We start from the raw sequence: 23336 nt of genomic DNA, 5'->3' as shown, positions 1-23336 counted from the left end.
AATGAAATAGAAGATTTAATGTAATAAATGAAAAATGTAATGTATTAAAATAAAAAAAAATTGTCAAAATTAAAAACTTCATCTAATAAAATTCTTTTTTTGTGGAACAAGGTTGCTTGCAGTGCTGATGAGGTTATTTATGTTGATTTTCTTTATATTTGTAGTTTTTTTGTTTGTTCGCTTGTTTGCGTACGTTGGATGAGGGAGGAGGTTTAATGGATGGGGCGACTCCCCTCCATCCCCATTCACATTCCACCTTGGTATTATTTTACTTTCGCTGTTTTGTCTGTGTTTTGCTTGTGGTTTGTTCATGTTTTGTGATATTTTTGCAGCCTTTAATCACACCGCCATGGACACTTGGCTTTAGCAAGGCCTGTTGCAGGTGTGATAAAGTGTTAGTGATGATCATCAAGCAACTCGGTCTGTTTTGCACGATAAGGGATGAAGATAAAATTCCATTTTTCAATGCAATTACCTCCAACACATCCCAAACTGGCCAACTAGCTCTGTTGGTTGCAAAGGTCTCTTTCCCAACCACTCGCTTCTTCTTCTTCTTCTTCTTCTTCTTCTTCTTCTTCTTCTTCTTCTTCTTCTTCTTCTTCTTCTTATTTCCCCAAGTGGAAACAAACATTTCCATTAGAGATCAACAATTACTTTATCTTAAACTGCTCATACTAAAGGCCACTCTTCCTGAAGGAATCCTTCACCAAATAACAGTTTACGGAGGCCCATGAGGAACACATTTGTGCAGTCTCAGCGCAAAAGCTTTTCTAAAAGGACACTTGAAGTTAGGTGCAATTATTCACGGTTTCAAAAACAAATTCACCGTCGCACAGTGAATGCTCCATGAAAGCTGTTCGTATATATGCGTCGTGTGCATTTTTTTTTTTTTTGCCTCCGCTTACTCTCCCGCTCAGCTTTCATTCGCCACGTGCGGGGAGAACTGGTTCCTCGTGCCTGCGCGCCCGTCGCTTCTCATCATCTCGGATTTGCGCGCGCACACGAGGAACGGCGGATCTAATGTCCCGCTCTCACCAAGGCTCGTATACTGAGCTCGGTGCGTGATCGTCACCTGCAACCACCCGCTCACTCGCTTCCTCCTGCTTCCAACGGATACAATCTCGCCTTTTCATCTTTTTTTTTTTTCTTCTTTATCTTCAATGTCGCTCCCACTTGAATGCAGAACTGCACTACCAGCTCAACCTGAGGGACTACAAACAGGCAGGTTCTTTGATTAAACACTTGTTCTTGCCCTCCACCATACGCCTTTTACCAAACGATAATTATTCTGGAAAATAAATATACATCCATTTTTTTTTAATGTATACATTATATACAATGTATATAATGTATTTTAATGTATACATATAATGTTTTTAATGTATTTTAATGTACACACACACACTCACCCTCTCACCCTCATTAGACATATCGCAAATGGATTTTGGGGGACTCCTGGGCATGTTTAATGTGAAAACATCACTTCTCTTTCCACTGTCTCTTTTCCTGCATCCGTTGATTCAGCTCACCCCGTTGAGCCGAAGCGCGGCTCACACGGGTTCGTTTGTTTTCCCACTCGCCCATCCTTCGCTGTTTCTAACCCAACACGTCTTCCTCTTCCCTCACTCTACCCCACCCACCCACCCCACCTTTTCCTTATACCACTCTCCCCTCCCTCACTGATCGTCCTCCCTTCCTCCCTCCCTTCCTCCCTCCCTTCCTCCAGCATTCAGCGACTCACGACCGCATTGGACTCGACGCTCTCTGCGGTCTGCGCACTCACTGCACTCTCTATCCCTCACCCCTGTCACCGTGTCCTCCTCCAGGCACATCGACTCTCCCTCCCCCTTCCGGGCCACAGATAGCCAATATCGGCGGCGTTTCTAATTTGTAGCCTTGAGGGCTTAGGCAGGAGGAGAGACAGCGCACAGTGCGTCGCCTTCTCCGCATCTACCTGAACTCGTGCGCACGAGCTTGACACCCAAGCGGACGCTGAGCACCATTTCCTAACCGGACCTCATTCCTCCCAGCCGCAACTCCTCTGAACCGCACATTGCTCAATGTGCTCACACCACGCCTGTCACCCTGTCGTGCTGGGTCCTGCCTCGCCCTGATCTCCAGAGGATACGTGCGCGCTCGCATTGCGATCTCTGGAAGAGACACTGGCTTCGAGAAAAGCGGACCCACAAAGTCAGACATCCAAAGCTCAAAGATGCAGATCACCAATCTCTACCTGCTCATCCTCATGTGTTCCATGGTGGCTGCTGATTCTATCATTCACATAGGTGAGGATACTCGGACCTGATTTCATCTGAGTGTCTCACTCTTGCTAATGGCATAATGGCAATCTCTACCGTTTGCTAGAATGCATTGCTCACTTTCACTTGTTCGAGTTGTGTTTCCATTGTTAACTCGTCAGTCATCTTGAAAACTGCTTTTAGTTCTCCCAAAATATATAACTTTGAGAAGTCGGTGCATGAGGTGCACTTTTCATCCGTGAGGTCTTTTTTAGGGGGTCATCGCGCAGCGTGCGCAGAGTCCTTGTGGGCAACGTAAAAGAGATGATTATCTATGTCGTGTGTCTGTGCAACCCGCCGTAGCACATCACATTCCATGGGACCGACCCTACCTCCACCTCCCTCACTCTCCTCTCCCCTGCATCTCCCATAGTATCTTGTCATGGTTCCTGTCGTGCTTCTTCTTGATCAGCCACAGCTCATCGCACCATCAATGGGTTCGCTCCCTCGCAAAGACTCACTCCGACCTTTACAATTCACAGCCAACGGATGCGCAGCACTCATCACTACTCCTGTAATGAAATGAATAAGTGGCACATGCAGTTCAGCCGCACTATCTGAGAGCGTTGCTTCAACCTCTGGAGAACACAAAGCGCACTTCACTGGGATCGTGAATCACGAACGCATGCTTTACCATTACTGAACACTTGAGACTTTCACATCGAATCTTATTTGAACCATGTGGTCTGGTCGAATTTGAAGAGCAGATTTAGTAGATCGCATACAAACAAGCAGATCCATTCCACCGTTAGCTTTTTTTGAGCTGACACTGAAATGATAAAGAACAACCTGCTGCTTGCACATGTTTATCTACTTGCAAAGCTTCTCTCCAGAAATTTCATGGTTTTTGGTCGCAAGGAGTTTTTGTAGGTTTGTGGCTCACTTTCGTCACTCCAAACCCGACCTCCTGCACTCTCTCGCAATTGGCTTTGTGGGGGTGTTGGTTTTGTGGGGAATCATGTTCATACAAGGTAATCACAATTCTGTGCAGCTCCACAAAAATGTGGCAGGGTTTTTATGTCTCATCCCTGGCAACGCAACTTTAGTTTCTTCAATTTTTCAGTTTTACATTTAAGTCAACGGATGTATCAATTGTCTCATGTGGTGCCTCTCATGCATCAATGCACCAATGGTGCTATTATTACCAAACACCAATACAGTTTACTGCATTTTTTTTCCTTCCTTTGAAATACAATGTTTGAATTTGTTAACGACCCTGTGGTGTGTGTATATATATATATATATATATATATATATATATATATATATATATATATATATATATATATATATATATATATATATATATATATATATATATATATATATATATATATATATATATTGTTGTGGTCCAGGGTTCGGCGGCAATAAACGACCACTAGGTGGAGCAGTGGAGTCGTCTCCCAACTAACACCGGAATTTAGGTCGTGACTCTCGGACTACTCCGAAAGGTCACGGGTCGCTTAGAAGACCGTTGTCGCCAATATTTCGACGGCGTGGGGTAGGGTTAATTGCCTAATTTCAATATACCTAAATTCCCACGCCATCCAACCACACCCTTGACCGACTTTGTCCGAATCGAGTCGCTATCACCGACTCTGATCCGGCGTAACCGAGCGGAAGTTACCAAAGCCGCACTGGACCAAATGAACAACCTACGGCACGAACTGCCTTACTAATTCTCAATATGCACCATGCTAGGCCAATGGAGGAAAGCACAGAAAACGAGCTGGTACATTTAAACAATTATTTTATTTACAGAAAATAAAAGACAAAAGAAGCAAGACAAAGTGACCATACAAGCAAGGAATATTTACAATGATGCAAATAAAAACACTTGAACAATTTAATTCCTACTTAAAAGACGGGCCCAACACACTCAGACGCACACACAAAAGAAAAGAAACCAGGATTTTATTGTTCCCCTCGCACCCGTGAGGAGAGACGATTTGGAGGTCAGAGTAAAAGAGTACCTACCGTCGCAGGGAATCGTGCTCAGAAATGCAGCACCTGGTGGCTAATGGTCATCGGGGCATGGTCCGGGAGCTTGTGCCAGGCTTGTGGTTCGGGACGGAACCCGCGTGGCGAATCGTCAGGGCACTCGAACTCCGATCCGTCCACGTGCCGACAAAACCGCCTTCTCCGTGCAGCCAGCGACCAGCGCAAAACAGCAAGCACGGCTCCTTTCATCCACCCCACTCCTGCCCACAACTCTTGTCCACCAAGCTCTTCGCGCCCAAGCCAACGACAATGACACTGACAACGACACACGACATTCCGTCCACACCCCTCCCATTGTTCCACCATGGTGGGACCCGAACCCACGGCCCATGAACGAGGCCGCTCAACTACGATCATCGCTGTCTCAGACCGCTCCAGCCACGACCACAACCATCTGCAGAACGCTCGTCGACAACCACAGACCGCGCCACGATCACCGTTTCTCGAACACTGGTCCAGACAACCACACTCCTCCTCTTGAGGAGGGAGGGGCTTCTTCTTCCCCCACTCACCTCCTGATTGGACCGTGGGTTGTCAGGCGACTCGTGGCGGTCTTCCGATTGGCTGGGGCGTGCGTGTGGTGCTCACCCTCCGCTCATTGGCTGGAGGAAATGCTCTGTTACTCCTCAGAGCGGAGCTTCGACCCGAGGAAATGAAGGCTCCACCCACGTGCGTAATGCTGTACCGGGTCGAGTGCAGGACGGCGTGCTGTTGTTGTCGTGGATGTAGTAGTAGTAGTTGTTGTTGTTGATGATGAAGTAGTCGTTGTTAAAACATCTAATAAACCTGACTATACAATAATTCGTAGCGCACACATGTAATTCCCGTTCGATACAGGTAGGGGACCCTAACTATAAACACATACTTAATGAGATGACTAAACTTGGGGACTGCTGTCTGTGTGCACAAGGCTTCCAAATTCGTAACACTATCCCCTCCCCTTTTTACAGACTCGTCCCGAGTCGTCAAATTTTCATGTGCCATGCAGGTGTAGGTTTTTCCCCTAGTACGTTTTACCTCCGGAACCCTGAGTGCGACATTTGTATGCATGTCCCAAAAATAAATAACCTAGTACGCTACGTAACTAAACTAACAGACTCGCACGGACAACTTAACTAAATTGCCGGTGCTAAGACAGACACACAGGTGGGTTGCAAAACTTATTTACAATTTTACCTTATCTGTTTACACTAACCATGGCCCAGGACCTGTTATCTGTGGGGAAAAAGGCACAGCAAGGTCAATCATTTTGTGTGGGTGAGACGTCCTCAGGGCCTGCTCAAAAGGTCCCCCTTGGGTGTTCCTTTCAGTGAACCTTCTTCTATGTTCCTTTCATACCCCAGCCGCTGGAGGCAACTCACCCTAACACGGCAGGCCATGCACCGTCCCAAAGGCCATTTGAAGTGGCCGTTATGCAAGAATCGGGAGGTAGCCGGCTGCTCAATGCAGTCCCTGGCTCCTTGTGAATGGACTGGATGGAAATGGAGATGATGCAAACACACAAAATGATGAATGATGGGGCTGCCTGTAGGGCAGTCCTTGCAAAACACTGGAGATGGATGGTCCTGGCACTCATGGTTGAGGATGATGACACATGGGCAGCAGGCATGGGGTCAAGACAAATGCAGGCAAGTGAAGCATGGCAAGGCAAATGCGGACCAGCAAGTGTAGCACTACAGGCCAGCAGATGAAGCTGGCCGGCCTCTGGTATGGTCCCGTGAGGTTGTGTGGAGGGAGTGCGGTGGTGCCGGCCACTCCGAAAACTGGCTTGGACCTACCCTACTGTCTCCCCCCAACCTTGCCTGCCTTTGTCCATACCCACTCCCTTAGTTTGCAACAAGAAAACAAATTTAGACCCCTTTTTATTATTTTATTTATTTTTCTTATAATTGCTTGACCCTAACCCTCCTATTGTCCTTGTCCGGCTAACCTATCCTATCGGTCTACTCCCAACCCCTAAGATCTTTTTTGGAGGGGAATAAGGGAGAGACTAGTGTCCTGCCTCGAGGCCCAACAAAGCTTCAGAACAACCTCCACAGAGTTCAGCAATCTTCCGAAAGTGAGTCCAGTGCCCTACGGAGAGCAAAGGGATGGATGGTGTGAAGGGTTACATTTCCTATCTATCCCAGCATTTATTACACTTTAAACTATCCCCGGGCTTTTCAACAGGCCTGGAACTTTAAACTATCTTTTCTAATAACCATGATTCCTGTCGCCTGTGTTGGTGTCCATTATTAATTTTGGCCCTGCCCTCAAATTTTCTCTCGTGCCCTTGGACAATTTTGTGGCTGGGCAGCGTGGCTCAACAGGCAGGGACTTCCATCTGCCGAACTCAAACTATGGCACCCCCGGGCCCTGAGGCTGTCTCCGAGCCTACCTGCTCCCTATGAACGTGGGAGGGGGCCTTCCTGGATTGCCCCCCTTCCCTGCCCACGTGGTGTTTTGGTGCTCCGGGTCCCTTTCCGAGGGTCGCCCGTGTCCACTACACAATCCCGGTCCCTTGGACCCTTGGCCTACTCTGGCCGATTATTCCGGTGCCCGTGGTGCCCTCTACTCAATACTCACCTTTCCACAGCCACGCTCCCAGCCGGTCAATGAACTCCTGCACCCTACAAAAAGGTTTCGAGCCTTCTTTCCACACCATCAACAAAACGACATCCTTTTGGTAAATTTGACTAACCCACTAACTAACATTACACTGACCCTTGGTCCCTTGGGTGGGATTCACTCTTCCCCCCACTCATTCATTCACACCATGCATTTCACATTCGCTCCACTCACACCCTCGGACCTGCTGACCCATATTCAATCACCATGCTTCTTTCATTTTTTTTTTCATTTACACACTGCTAGCTACATCCCCACTAACTAGCTCATGCCCCTCATCATCCCTTACTCTGATGCACGTTCCATTTAACTCTATCACGAAGCTACGTCGACACGACACATTCCATGTCGGTCCATGTCTCCCAAATCCATTTCTAAATCTGACCTAAATTCCCACTAACTGTTCCACGGGCCCCATGAGGAACTACTCATGACCCATGAGGCTGGTCTAACTAATGCTAAACCCTTCCCACTAAACTAGTGCTCCTTTGCCCAAGCAGGATGTTTGCCACATCCTGTCCCGGGCCGTGTACTTGGAGCGAGGCATTTTTTTTCTTGCACCGCAAGGGTGGCGGTCTATGGCTCGCTCGTTCGTCCCTTCCGTCAATCAATTCCTGGGTCCTTGTCGTCGCCCTGCGCATCGCAACAAGCGCTCGCCTTCACAGGGTTCGCCATGCGAGCCAACACGCACCGCTCGCACGTTACTCGTGCTGCGAGGTCCCTAGTGACATCACCCGCGCACCGAACCTGCGCAGTTTCCCGTGCAGGCCCGCACGTGCGCATCGTCCTGGGAACCCGCTCCGCGCGTCTCCGCTCTCACGCCACGAGGTCCCCAGTGATGTCACTCGCACACTGAATCTGCGCGGTTTCCCATGCAGGCCAGCCAGAGCGTATCGTCTCGTGGACCCGCTCCGCGCGTTCCGCAAACAGAACACACGGCATGCAGCATGTGATGCCCCGCACACATGCCCACATGGGAACCCACGTGTTCCGAATTCATCCAACCTTCCTTTTCACTGTGCACATGCCAGTTTTGTACCACGTCGAGACGTTCCGGCACCGGCTTTCGATCGTGCAAACGTGCGTACTTGGGCCGTTCGCAAAACACGGAATGGACCTCGCACGCAGCGTCCGGCGGAGCAGGCGTGGTCACCCAAACAACTTTGTGCAGCCTACCAGGCTCACCATTCAAGTCTCCCGTCTGGATCGGTCCGTCGTCCATTTCCATGCACACACTCACGCACGCCATGTTACTCACACCATACTTACCTTCTGGCACACATTTCAACACATACTCCGGGACAATCACATCGGGGATTCGTGTTACTCCAAGAAATCCCGGGGTTTCCATAACCCCCAAGCTCCGCGTGCAATCATTCGCACCATACACCCAGTCTACCTCGCACGGCTCGACCGGACTGACCTGGTAGCGATCTGCTTTGAGGGAGCCTACCATCTCCCTCTGTTCCTGAGGGAGGTTACTCTGATGCTCGCACCGGGTCACGAAACATTCCCTATGCTCAACCTCATTGTCCCCCATTATCTCTACTTGTGTGTGTGCCTGTTCAGTTTGATGCCATTCGTCCCCATCTTTTGATTCCTGCGTCTCCGTCACCTCGTTTATTATTTCTGTCGTCCTCTCATGTCCAAGTTTTTTTTTTTTTTTTTTTTTTTTAAGTTTCTCCCCTAATTGTCATGGCGTCGCTCGTCATCCCGACCTCACCCGTCTCCATTGCGGACCAAACACATTGCGCACTCCCTCTTGACTGAATCGTTCCCCCACGTGCAGGCACCATTTTCCAATCGTCCGCATTTCCTCTCTCCATGCCTGCATATCACCCCTCATCTCATCCATTTTGCTTTACATTTTCTGTAAATTCGCCTCCATTTTGTTGTTTTGTTCTTGCACATCACCCTTCATTCGGCTTTCCATTCCTGCCAGCATTGCCATCAACTGGCCCATGTCAAGTGGACTCGGCGCAGCTGATCCGCCATGATGGTGTGCGGAACCAGCAGGGATCGGGGCGGGGGGTGGAATTTGACGGAGGGGGGGTGCCATTCGCCGCCCCTGCCACTCCCAATACCCCTTCTGGGTTTGGCTCCGGGGAAATGTCTTCCTGCATGGGGGTGTTGTCCTGGGCCACTGGTTCCTTTACCATTATCTTGACACCCACCTGCTCCAGCTCATCTTGGCTCACCATGGTGCGTATGAGAACAAATTTGACACTCTAATTTGGAGAGAACGGGGGGGGGGTGGTTTGCTCCATACACCGATGATCAGAATCCCGTTAATTACTCAACGGAGGTGGAGGGGCCGAATCGCACTCCTGATCACCAATTTGTTGTGGGCCAGGGTTCGGCGGCAATAAACGACCACTAGGTGGAGCAATGGAGTCGTCTCCCACCGAACACCCAGAATTGAGGTTGTGACTCTCGGACAACTCCGAAAGGTCACGGGTCCCTTAGCGGGCCGTGGTCGCCAATGTGTGCATGTACGTATATATATATATATATATATATATATATATATATATATATATATATATATATATATATATATATATATATATATATATATATATATATATATATATATATATATATATATATATATATATATATATATATATATATATATATATATATAGAATATGTGTATATATACAAGCGGTGATCCAGACGTCTTTGGCCTCAGGTGATATAAAGAATGACATTTTTACAATGAAATTGTGTTGCTATCCTACATACATGATCATGTCACAACAATTTATTTTTTTAACTGAGCAGTCACCCTTATTGTGAATTTTCAACATTTCTTGATCAGTCAAAGAATCATCAAACATTGACTATTTATATATTACAACCCTCGTATTTTCTGACATGGGTCATTGACCTATTGATACCTTATAGAATGCACACTTTGTTTGAAGCTTTCTTCCCTCTTCTCTCAAGCTCTCCTCTTCTTGTTTGTTATCCTTGTGACTGTCTTTGTGTTAGCCTTCTATCCTCTGTCACCTCACTCTTCCATGAGCCTTGAAACCTTTCCATACCAAAAACGCCACTCATCTTCTGGTACATGCTACATTTATTTACAACTGCCTCTCAAGCTTGAGCCCAACAACGGATTTTCCTATTGCTCATTGTTGAACTTTGTGAACTGGAAATGAAAATCCTCTGATGGAAAAAAGTTGGTAGAACTCGAAAACTCTGTTTGCAAATCAATATAATGTCTTTATGCATGAGCTCTTTCTTCTTTTTTTATTGCAATTTGAGTATTAAACCTTTGACATTAACCCACAAGTCCAAATTTCTGTAATATACAGTATATGAGAAATTGTCAGGAAGTTTGAAAGTGAAGTTCTGAAATATACTGCTATGCTCAGGTTTCTGTTTTTTGTGCCAAATAACAGAATGGAGTGAGGGGATATCTTGGTTGGGGTATATCTTAGTGGATGGGGGTTGTAATATTTGTGGAATTAGGACATATAATATGTGGTTGGATTCACTGATAGAAAGCATATCTCAAATGGTTGCAACAAGAAATCTGGAAGGTGGGGTTGTTATTTGTTAATGACAAAATCTCCTTGTATGACTATTTTAATCTCTCTAAAATTGGCTTAATTTCGAAATTAATTTCTTTACTTGAACAACCTCATCTCACAGTCGTACATAGGTATATTTTGCCTTCTCATCATAATTTTCAAGAGGCCATTTGCACAAGGAATGTAATTCGGATATGGTTGTCATGGAAGATATCAATCATGTTTAATTAGCAGTCATTAACCAAAGCATTCTTTTTCTATAATCCTATTTTGATGTTGCTTGTAGTCAGAATAGCTCATGGTGAATACAATGGAGTGGCCAAATTTACCCAGCATAATCAGAATATGGATGCAGTATTTCGGTGAGTGAAATTCAATTTTTTTTTTTACCTGTTGTTGCATGGAATTGCATATCTGTATGGTAATAAGTCAGTGAGAAAATGTACAGTAATGAGTCACGGTTAATAACTAGATTTACGAGTAACTCTCAAGGCTTCCAAGCAGTACCACCTTGAGCGGAAAGAAAGAACATTGAGACACCTTAAAATGTAGCATTTTTGAAACTGGCAAACTACAAACAAATAAAAAGCGATTTTTTTTTTTTTTTGTTGAAATAGACATTAATGTCTCAGTTGCTATGGACACCATGATCATTTTTTGCTTGGGAAGGATTTGTGGAATGTAATTACAAGTTTTCAAATCATTATTGCTGTAGCCAAAAACCTGTATATCTGTTTGCAGGTTTAGCCTATAATTATACATCAATTTAGCCTTCAACCTATACATATCTGTTTTAAAATATAAATTGTACAAATACCAGTCTAAACTCGTATTTATATTGGTTTTTATAGTAAAACCTATATACACACGAGGTTAGCCGATAACCCACACTGCTGTGTAAAAGTCTGTGACAAATTCAGGAGTTGCAATAAATTCATGATATGAACATCAACGATTAACTCAGTCTCAACAAGTATTTTAATCTCTGCCACCAAGGGTGGACGGAGGTTATGTATTCACCCCTGTTTGTCTGTCTGTCTGTCTATCTGTTTGGGTCAGGTCATGTCAGGTATGGGAGCATGTGCCAGAACAGCACGTCGCTGCGTCCACTTTCCGCCGGTACTCCAGGGGCCTCCGTCTGGCCATCCCCCAGGCAGATGCCAGGCCCATCCCCATCTCCTTGAGATGATGGTCAACCTGCTGCAACCATGAGGCACGTGGTCGGCCCACTGGCCTCCTCCACTCATGAGACTCCCTCGCTGAGAGAATCTGGTGAGCAGGATCAGCATCAGAAAAACGAGCCACATGTCCATACAGCCGCAACTGACGCTCACGGACTATGCAGGTAACAAATCTCATCCGAGTCTGTCTCAGCAACCGCTCGTTGGACACAAAATCCGACCAGCGATAGCCAAGGATTCTCCGAAGGCACCTGGTACCAAAGGAATTAAGTCTCCATCTCAGATCCTTGGTCAGAGTCCAAGTCTCGCACCCATAGAGCAAGACTGGAAGTACCAAGGACCTGAAGACTCGGACTTTCGTCTTCCGGCACAGGTACCGGCAGCACCACACCCCATGATCCAGTGAATCCATGACTCCCCAGGCCCGACCCAGACGTTTATTGACCTCTGACTCGCAGCCAGCAGAGACATGAATATCATTGCCAAGGTAAGTGATTCTCTCCACGACCTCAACATCCTCACCACAAACAGACACAGACAGGACAGCAGCATCCAAGATGTCACCGAAAGCCTGGATCTTAGTTTTGACCCAAGAAACCCGTAATCCCAGCGGCTCCGACTCCTCATTCAGCACTTCGAGGGCCCCCAAAAGGATGTCTAAAGTCTCCGCAAAGATGACTGCATCGTCTGCAAAATCAAGGTCCGAGATCTTGACATTCCCAAATGATGCACCGCAACTTGATCTCTCCGACATCCTCCCTAAAATCCAGTCCATACAAGGGCTGAAAAGTGTGGGGGCAAGTACACATCCCTGACGAACTCCAGTAACAACTGGAAATAAGTCAGGTGGTACCACCACACTTCACAGCACTCTCAGAACCAGAGTAGAGTTCAGACATCAGATCGATCAGTTTTGGTGGCACCCCACGAAGACCAAGAATCCTCCAGAGGACATCCCGATTCACTGAATCGAACGCTTTACAGAGATCACCATAGGCAGCAAGCAGCCCCTGCCAAAACTCTCGTCTGCGTTCGGTGAGGACACGAAGGGCAAGGATACGGTCAATTGTTGACCTCTTTGGTGTAAAGCCTGACTGCTCTGGGCGCTGGTGGTCAAGCAGATGGTGGCGAACCCTATCAAGAATTATCCGAGCAAAGACCTTGCCCGGCACTGAGAGCAGCATCACCCCTCGGTAGTTGTTGCAGTCTTGGCGATCACCCTTCCCTTTCCAGAGAGGGACAACAAGGCCCCTCTTCCAGTCAGTTGGGATGATGCCTGTGTTCCAGGCAGAGCACAAAACTGCATGCAACGACACGAGTGCAGCATTTCCACCAGCCTTGAGAAGTTCGGCATGGATGCCACAAATCCCTGGAGCTTTGCCCCGTTTCAACTGGTTCACCGCAGCCCGTGTTTCCACAAGCGTAGGTGGACCACAGTTGATTTGTGGGTCAGCAACAGGGATTGTAACACCCTTGACGTCCAACTCGACAGCTGGGGGATCAGCCTCGTACAACCGCTCAAAGTAACCGGCCCAGCGGGCCTTCACTTCAGACACCTCTGTCAAGAGCCTACCACTCTCTGCTCGAACTGTAGTGCTCCGAGGGATGGGCTTGGATGAACGTAATGCGCGAATTCCCCTGTAAGCGGGACGAGAATCACCTGTCCACAGGTGATGCTCTACCCCCTCACAGATTCCTCGCACATAGGCCTCCTTGTCCACCCTCAGTGCACGTACAGTTTTACGCCTCAGCTCTCTGAACAGCTCAGCTCTGCCATTCAGCCAGGCCCTGCGACTCTGGTCAATGGTATCCAGTGTCCCTTGACAGACAAAATTCTTCTTTGCCCTGCGTTGAACTCCAAGGCATCCACCGGCAACATCAAGGACAGTGGTCTTGAAGGCGCTCCACAACTCTTCAGGACCCCCCAAAGCACCCAGACCCCCCAAGTGTCCACTCAGCCTGTTCGCAAACTCCTCAGCTACTCTCTCATCCCTGAGCTTGGCAACATCCAGCCTCGGCTGGGATGGTACCATTCTCCAAGATTTAAGGTGCAGCTTTAGAGTTGCTACAACAAACCTGTGGTCAGTATCGAGGAACTGAGCACTCCGGTAGACCCTGCAGTTCTGGATCATCCTCCAACGACCGTCAATGAGGACATGGTCAATCTCCTTTGCCACACCGCCAGCGTTGGAATACCAAGTCCAGCGATGAGCTTGTGGGCGCTGAAACCATGAACCAGCCACCCTAAGTCCATGACTTCTTGCAAAGTCAAGGAACTTAGTGCTATTCTGGTTCATAGTTCCTGACCCATGGGGACCAACACACACCTCATAACCATCCCTATCAGTTCCAGTCGATGCATTGAAATCCCCCAAGACTAGAAGTGTATCTCGTCTGGGGCACTGATCAACCACAGACTCGAGTGTAGCGTAGAATGCATCCTTCACGGTGAGATCACTCGCCTCAGTCGGAGCATAAACAGAGACCAGGGAAATGACACCTAAGGAGTGACGAATCCTTAATCTCATAATACGCTCGTTGACCGGTGTTACCTCAATTATCATTGGGTTCAGCTTATTGGACACAGCTACAGCAACTCCTTGGGTATGGTAACCATCAGAGCGACCAGACCAATAGTAGGTGTAACCCCCCACCATTATCTCGCCGCAATCCGGTCTCCGAGCCTCAGAGAGGGCTGCAATCCCGATGTCCAAACGCTTGAGCTCAGATGATAACAGAGACAGGTGATCATCCTCTCTTAGGGATAGGACATTCCAGGCACCCACCCGAAGGGACCGCCTCAGGTTAACCCAAGGAGACCGCCGTCTGGTGGACGACACCTCAGCACCACTCCGACACACTCTCCCGCAATCTGACCCAGGGATGTTACCCCGTGGTTTCCCTCCTATCAAAGATTGGGGGTCCCGAAGGCTTTGCCCCAATCCCGTCATCCGGTGAGCTGCCCTGCGAAGGGAAGCTGCACAGGAGGTACTCCCACGGAGTGGGTTTTCAGATTTTTTTGCGTTTTTGCGTTTTGCGGAATGAAGGGTTTTACGGTGGCCGGAGTGCAAATCCTGCCACCAACCTCCTAATAAGAAGTAACCCAACTGCAGGAGGACGTCTGCAGACACAGTTTGGCACTAGATATGGATGGCCGTTGGCTCACAAGGAGCTCTTCCGCCCTTTGACAGGTTTTGTTTTTAATCCTGCTGGGTGTCCATATCCAAACACCCCCCTCACCAGAAAACCTGGTGGGGGAGACGGTTTAGTCGCCGACAACCCGACCATGGAACAGGTTAGTACAGGTTTACATGGTACCTGTAGCAGGTCACAGATTGAACCTGACCTGACAGCAGGGTGTGATCTGTTTGGGTGTGATCAGGATATCTCCAAAGGTTGTGGAGGGATTCAGACGAAATTTGTGGACAGGTTGGGTGTTTGACAAGGACGGATTTATTAAACTTTGATGAAGATCCAGATTCGATATTTTTTCAATTTTTAAGTTACCACCTTTGAGAGATGGGGCCAAAAACAATACTGTATACTGTACAGCACAATTCTGTGGGACCCCGACATTCGCTGTCCGCGAACCATGTGTATTCATGGTTGATAAAATCCAAACTGCTGCTATATTCACGGCTTGCATTTTTCTACATTTACGGCTTCGTGTTTTTACTGTTTTTCGCGGGTGCATAAATTTGTTTTTAGCCATGATATAAGCGAGTTGAGTGGCTTGTCCCACCATTCACACTAAAAACCAAGATAGGCGGCATGTCCCACCATTCATGCTAGACGCTTCACTGCATCTAACACCAGCTGTGTATGATGTCATCCTCGAGTCGCACAATTAAAATGTTTCACCGCATCTAACACCAGTTGGAAAAGATGTCATCCCCATGAGTCACACAATTAGAATGCTTTACTACATCTATTACCAGTTCCATAAGACATCATCCCCCATGAGTCGCACAATTAAAACACTTCACTGCATCTAGCACTAGTTGCAAAATATGTCATCCCCTGCATATCACGCAATTAAAACACTTCACCAGCTGTGTAAGATGTTATCACCCACAAACAATGGGCAGACGACTCACCCCTCCCACAGCGATCCACAATTCCTACGTGACTACTTATGTGCAGCATGTCTTGGGTCTCGAACTGTCTTCTTGGCCCGCTGCCTTGTCCTGTTTTACCTCCCACTCCACTCAATGATCAAACATGGCTCCCAAGTGCAAGACCAGTGCTGGAGATGCGTCGACTGCCAAGAGGCAGAAGAAAGTGCTGAGCCTAAGTGACGAAGTTGAGCTGCCGGACCAGCTTTTGAGAGGAGGGAGTGTGGCCTCTGTGGGCAGACTGTATGGAGTAGACAAGTCCACCATTTACAACATACCAAAGAATGATAAGGTGACCTGAGAAAGTGTTGGGGTGTGCATCGTACGGAGCACCATCTTGGTCACCCAGGTCCAGGACATCCACAAAGAAAAGATGGAGAAGGCTTACAATGTATGGATGGAGGACAACTCACAGAAGAACTTGCCTTTAAGTGGAACTCTCATTCAAGCAAAGGCAATACATATGTATGAGTATCTGGCTGGCGTGGGTGGTACTCACACTAGTGATGTGGGTGTGGCTATGAGTGATGTGCTGAGCAATGTGGGTATGAGCAGCCACAGTCCATTCTGACCGAGCAGAGGATAGTTTGACCGGTTAAAGAAGTGGTATGATCTCTGCAATGTCAAACTGTCAGCCAAGCTTGCCTCTGTAGACCACGAGACGGCCAAAACATTCCTTGCTCTACTCACTTAGATCATCAAGGAGAAGGGGTATCTGCCAGAGCAGATGTTAAATGCCGACAAGACAGGCCTGTTTTGGAAAAAGATGCCAATGTGAACTTTTGTCTTGAAGCCTGAGGGGACAGTATCGGGTTTCAAGGCCGCAAAGGAGTGGGTATCTCTTCTCCTCTACGCAAATGCAAAAAGGGACTGTATGATGAAACCCATGATGCTGTACAGTTCCCTGAACCTGCGTGCTCTCAAGGGTAAGAACAAATACATGCTGCTCTTGTTTTAGAGGGCCAACAGGAAGGCATGGGTAATGGCAGCAATTTTCATGGACTGGTTCCACAACTGTTTTGCCCCTCAGGTGAAGAGGTACCTGGTGGAAAAATACCTTGCGTTCAAGATTCTCCTGCTCGGGATAATGCTCCTGGCGTGGACTCGTTGAATGTTTTCATCTGTTGTGGATGTAGATGGGCCTCCAGATCGTTCATCATTAGTGACACTTGTGCGACCGTTTTTGAACATGGTAATCCAATCATACACACTCCACTGTGGTGAAGCACTGTTCCCATATTGTGTTGAAAGTCTGTGATGAATTTCTGCCCCGGTACACCTTCAGCCCACAAAATTCATATCACTGCATGCTGCTCTTCTTTGGTGCAAGCGAACAGCGGAGCAGTTATATTGACTCCCTTACAATGACACTACTACTGACTGTTCAAGGTTGAAAGTGCTTTACAATGGTACAGACAGTTCATGCTTGTGCCTCCCAGTACAATAAGCAATGTAGTCAACACAACACAATTTTTTAATAAATCATTACGGATACTTTTCGACTCACCCTCATATACTGTCTTTTTTCATTATTTTTCCCAATCCCCAGCACCTTTCATTTCTTTAGGTTAATCTGCATCTGCCAATCTTTCCCAATCTATTGACAACATTTCATGTGGGAATTAAATGGGAAAGGAACCACAAGAAGGATGAGTTGCATAAAATATATACTTGCCATAGAGCGACCATATAAAACGGAAAACATATTTTGGCTATTTTTGACACTTCCACCCCCATGACCTCCTAAAGTCTCCATAAGGCTACACCAAAGACTCCCCTCTCCCCTCCTCATATTAACATGCGACTTTGTGAGAAGCACCACACCCTCAAGAAAGGAGGACATTGGAAAAAAATCGAATTTATAAATATCACCATGTTTATAAATGTATTTTATGCCTTGGGTGTACTGAAGGCATTATGTTTTTGGGTTGTCCGTGCGTAATGATTTTCTTACCGCCATAACTTGTGCACAGCTGAATGGAGTTTTTTTTTTTTAACCAAACTTAGTGCAAAGGTGTATTATGAAGCGACCACAAACTCGTTAGATTTTGAGGCCAAAGGTCAAAGGGCATTGACCTTTATCTGAAAGTAGCATATTCTCAATACCACAATAACTTGTGAACTGTTGAAGGGATTTTTTTTTACCAAACATGGTACAGTGGCCTGCAAAATTATTCACCTCCCCACCGCCACCAAAATTATTACATTTTGATGCCACCTGAGCTTATTTAATGATGCTTTCAAATAAAACTTAATATACTGAATCTTCATAAACTACTCCAAAGTGATAAAACTAAAAATGCAGATAAAATGTGAATTAGTTCGATTAACAGAGAAAATCAGATGGTTCTCAGTTGCATGTGTATTCAAACCCTTTGCTTCATTAATGTTAAATCATTTCAGGAAAAAAAAAATTGTTTCAAAGGTTACAAAATAAATGTAATAGGTTTCACCTGTATGCAATCGGTGGTTTAAGTTTAAAAAAAATTAAGCTTCCCCACTAACCTCAGGAGTTTTAAGATGCAACTCACTTGGTCAACCAACATGGCAAACATGGAGACCAAGGGGCACAGACATAAAGTGGTGGAGAAGCACCATTCAGGAGAGGATGAGAAGAAGATTTCAAAGCCACTCATTATCCCCTTGAGTTCATTGAAATTCATCATTAAGAACTGGAAAACATATCATACCACTCAGACTCTACCCAGATCAGGTCGCGCATCCAAACTCAACAGCAGGGAAAGTAGGAAACTGGTTTGGGATGTCACTGTAAATCCAACAATAACTCTGAAAGATTTGCACGGCTCGATGTCCGATATGGGAGTCAGTGTTCATCAATCAACACACCCCGTTCCCTTCGCAAAGCTGGCCTCTATAGACAGGTGGCAAGAAAGAAGCCATTACTGAAAAAGACGCAACTGAAATCCCATATGAAGTTTGCGAAAAAGCATCTTTATCATACTGCAGGCGGGTGGAGAAAAATTTTTGTTGTCAGACGAGACTAAAATTGAACTTTTTGGGCTAAATTGAAAACACTATGTCTGGCATAAGCCAAACACTGCATATCACTGAGTCAGCACCTTCCCTCCTATCAAGCATGGTGGTAGCAGCATCATGTTATGGAGCTGTTTTTCATTAGCAGGCCCTGGCAAGCTTGTCAGGGTCGAAGAAACAACAGATGGTGCAAAGTACAGCAGGAGAATCCTTGATGAAAACCTTCTTGAGTCAGCCATGAATCTGAAACTGGGTAGGAGATTTACCTTTCAGCAGGACAATGATCCGAAGCACAAAGATAAATTCATGCTGGAGTGGCTGAATAATAAGAAAATAAATGTTCTTGAGTGACCCAGTCAAAGTCTTGACTTGAACCCAATTGAACATTTATGGTGAGACTTGAAGATTGCAGTCCATCGACAATCCCCATCAAGCTTGGCAGAACAAGAGCCATTTACACATGAAGAATGGACAAATATTTCACCATCTCACTGTGCAAAGCTGGTAGAGACCTAACCAAAAAATACTCATAGCAGTCATTGCTGCAAAAGGTTCTTCCACAAAGTACTGACCTAAGGGGATGAATACTTTTACAACCAGTGAATTTTGATGTGTACATGTTTTTTGCAGGTATTCCTAACATGTAACCTGCTTCAGCTATAACAGTGTAAAGTTTAATCTCTTGATTTATGAATATAAAAGTTATTTTGGAAAAATTGTTTCTCCCTTATTCGTAATTCATCTAAATGTGGCAATATTGGTGGGGGGGGGGGGAATACTTTTGCATGCCAATGTCCAAATGTGTATGGTGAAACAAAGATGAACTGATTGGATTTTGGGGTCAAACGACATGCAATCTTTAGCTGAAAGCAGCACATTTTCGTTACTGCAATTACTTGTGAACCGCTGAATTGATATTCACCAAACTTGGTACTCTATAACTATCGACTGTGATATGATTAAATTTTGGGTTTAAATGGTCAAAGGCCTAAGGGCAAGTGCCTTTATTTGAAAATCTGTGTTGCTGCAATAACGTATGAACTACCCAAGAGATTTCAACCATACTTGACACACTATGGCCTGTAATACAAGGGATTGAACAGGTCAAAGGTCATGTGTCTTTTAAAAATAAATTTTGCAGACCATAACTCAAGTGAGAACCATCTGATGCTCTCTCTCTTCGACTTATGTCTTTTCTCTCTCATGCTCTCTCTCAAGGGACCATTAATTTTTCATGCGACCTTTAATTGATATCAAATGTAGCAATGTGTTTACATCTCACATGGGTGGAGGCATATCCATTGATGCATTTGTGCCAAATTCTACCTTCGAGTTTTTTTTCAATGGTCTCAGGATTTTGGTGAACCTGCAACACAAACAATGCAGAACACAAGCAAACAAAGGCATGGGACAAAACCACACGTTAATTCAGGCAAACACAGTCGCTGACATTGGCAGAAGTGAGTTTTGGGGAACTTTGGTTGTTGGCAATATGATCTTTGCAGCATTGCTTTTCTCTCCAGTCACCAGAACAATTGAGAAATTTCCTCCCTGTGGAATGCCATTCCATGGGGTTTTTCTGTGCTTTATCCTCTTAATGCTGACTATCAAGTGAGGAAGCACCATGTACCAAATTTTTTTTGGTCTTTGGGGCCTCAGCCAGGGTTAGGATCTAACTGCTGACATCACAGGTCAGACATTCCAATCATAATGTCACCTGGCATGTTGGTGTTAACATTATTTTCAATTATGTACTGAACCAGACTCAGTGGCATAACGGTTAGAGTGTCCTATCTGAATTTGGGAGGACGATGGTGTGAACCCTGGCTGAGCCATACCAAAAGACTTTTAAAAATGGAATGTGCTGCTTCCTTGCTTGACACTCAGCATTGAAAAGGATAGAGCAGAGACAACCAACCGTGTGTTGGCATCAGTTAAAGGGGCCTAATGGCCTCCTCCTGCTTTGATGTTCCTTGTGAGAGAACTCGGATGATAAATCTTCTTTTTTTTTTGGAGACATAGTTGAGGCTTGTGGAACTGAACATAACAGAACAGAACTGAACACGAGCACACTGAGCACATCAGTATGCAAATGGACAAAAGGAAAGGTATATGGAGGGGGCACCAACAGCAGCGTTTAAGGCCAAGATCGAGTAAGGCGAACAAATAATGGGTGTGGGGAGGAATAGGGGTCAGGAGAGCATTCATCGGGTGGACAAGATGGATGCAGAAGGATAGCGTGAGTGTTAACTCAGAAGGATGCAAAAGGATAGCGTGAGTGTTAACATGTTAACTCAGCAGGGAATTTGGAATGACGAGGGCTTGAGATTGGGAGAGGAAGGGTGGGGGGGGGGGGGTAACAAGGGTAGAAAACATCATGGTTTTGGATTGGGGATAATCTGATGTGGTGGTGAACAGCTGTTTTGAAGACCTGGAGGGAAGAATGAGATTTAAGAGGATTTGAAGGTTGGTTCCACAGGCAGGAAAAAAGAAAAACAAATGAGTGGAGGTGAGTAGTGATTATGGATTAAGGTAGTTTCACCAGAAGGTTAGACGGTGGACCGTGTGTGCCCTGCAAAAACGTTGGGGGCACAAAGCATGGAAAGAGCAGAGGGTGCAAGACCAGACAGAAGGTGACAGAAGACAGAGAGACCACTGGCCTGTCTGTGATGGTGAAGTGATAGGCCCAGACTCGCCTTCATCGTGGGATATTCCAATAATCTTGAAGGCCTTGGTTTCCATGGCGTCAAGCTTCGCAAGATGTGAGGCAGATGAGCCATCCCAGAGGGGAGAGCAGTACTTCATTGAGCTGTGGATGAAGGCCTTGTAGGTGGATCGGAGTTCAGGTGTGCCAAGGAATTTGCATACCGGAGGATGCCCAATCAGCGACTGGCTTTGGAAGCCAACTTTGAAATGCGATTTGCCCAAGAAGCATAATGGCTGAAAGTGAGACCCGCAAGACTGAATGACTGAACTTCCTCAAGAGGATTTTAAGAAAGTAGAAAGGAGGGTTTGCCAGACGGTCCTTTCAGAGAGAGATAGTGAGAGTGTGAGATTTGTCAGGATTGAAAGACATTTTACAAGTTGACCAGCTTGTGATGATTTCAAGGTCTGAAGAGAGGGAAGTGGTGCAGCCTGCCTGTCTGAAGAATGAGGTATGTCACATCCAAAGGTGGAGTAATCAGCAAATAGATTAAGGGGATTTTCCAGAGAGTTAGAGAGGTCATTGATGAAGATCAGGAGTCAGAGTGGGCCCAGAACACTGCCTTGGGGCACATCATCCTTGACAGGGAGAGATGAAAGGATTCTGTTGAGAAATTATTGTGAATTTACCTTTTTATGTTGTCACATATTCACACAAGTCATGTCTTTTCATACCAGCTTTGAGACTCTCCTGCGTTTGCTGTGTTTCAAATAGATCAAACCCATGCTTGTATCATTCAATTGAGCTCTGTAATCACCAACTTCAACTAACCTAACTTTGTGATGATTCAATGCCTGCTTACCTGCAGCGATCAACTCTCACCACAAAAAAACAAATTTCAAAATTCGTCAACAAGGTTCAAATATCACTATGGAAGCATGAATATGGCATGTGTATATCAAACTGACTTCTGACTAGTTTTTCACTGATGCAAACCTAATGACCAGGCCTGCTGCAACCTTGTTACATGAATAACTGAGTAGCAATATCAATCATCATTTTAATGTGCAATGTCGGCATATGACAAATCCCTTGGAGGCGATTAAGTCGACAATTCGTGCTGGAATTAAATGGGAAGCAACAGCAAGATGGACCATCAGTTGATGCAATTGGGAAACTTTAAAATTTATATCGCTAAATTTGAATTGACTCTGTACAGTGACAATGCTTCAGCCTTTAATTTGATTCATTCACATTGGGTTTCAATCCAACAAAAGTGAAGTGATCCTACGCAGCGACAAAGTAGTGAACAATATATACAGGGAATTCCAACAAAGCCTTAATTCCTGAAGCTTTCAACACATAAAGATTTGTGGACAGCACAAAAGAGGAATGTGAGCGATTTTTGTGTCAAGAGTAAAATTGACTCAGTTTGTCATCAGAGCAACTTTCTGAGTATGATGAGGAGAGATGAAATATGGAATGTAGTGCGCAGTGTAAAGTTTACCCTCACAGATCGGAGCACTGTAAAAAAGCATTAGTGCGATCTCCAGAACCAAACTTATTCAGAGATTCATGGTGAACAGCAGGTGGGAACCATAACTGAGAACTCAATCACTTGCAATTGACCCATTTCCCTAAGGGACTTAATGGGGCCTTTTTCTGCTCTTGAACTCTTCGTCCTCGTTCCACGCACTGTCAGGATTCATCCCCAACTCCCATATCTGTGACATAGCTTCATGACTTCCACATTTAGGATCCCTCTATTCATCTGGTTTTTTTTTCTCGTCAAAAATCCACCGGAACGGGATGGGGCTTGATTGGTAACAACCAATGGGGGCAGCCCCTCATTCATGATATCTTTGCCCCTGTATCTTGTAAAAGCAGAATCACTTTCATACTCAGCCTATGTCTTATCAGATCAAACCTAGTTCACACTTTCCGCCCACACC

General features: G+C 45.8%; 1 protein-coding gene across 4 annotated transcripts in view; it reads left to right on the top strand.

The window, feature by feature from the left end:
• Positions 1-932: 932 nt before the first annotated feature.
• LOC147017951 (glutamate receptor ionotropic, delta-2-like) overlaps positions 933-23336 on the top strand; it is an 878371-nt gene continuing 855967 nt past the window's right edge. For 3 of the 4 annotated variants that reach the window (XM_085897090.1, XM_085897088.1, XM_085897093.1), the window contains exon 1: positions 1745-2285. In XM_085897090.1, coding sequence (XP_085753216.1) covers positions 2213-2285 — 73 coding nt within the window. In that variant the 5' untranslated portion in view covers positions 1745-2212. Of the gene's footprint in view, positions 1222-1744; positions 2286-23336 lie in introns of those variants that run through there. The other variant, XM_085897091.1, reaches the window with a different exon arrangement.

This window comes from Eptatretus burgeri, chromosome 10 (assembly GCF_056783735.1).
Source record: "Eptatretus burgeri isolate ZD-2024b chromosome 10, Ebu_testis_v1, whole genome shotgun sequence".
Classification (NCBI taxonomy): domain Eukaryota; kingdom Metazoa; phylum Chordata; class Myxini; order Myxiniformes; family Myxinidae; genus Eptatretus; species Eptatretus burgeri.
This window is presented reverse-complemented; position numbering and strand designations above follow the sequence as displayed.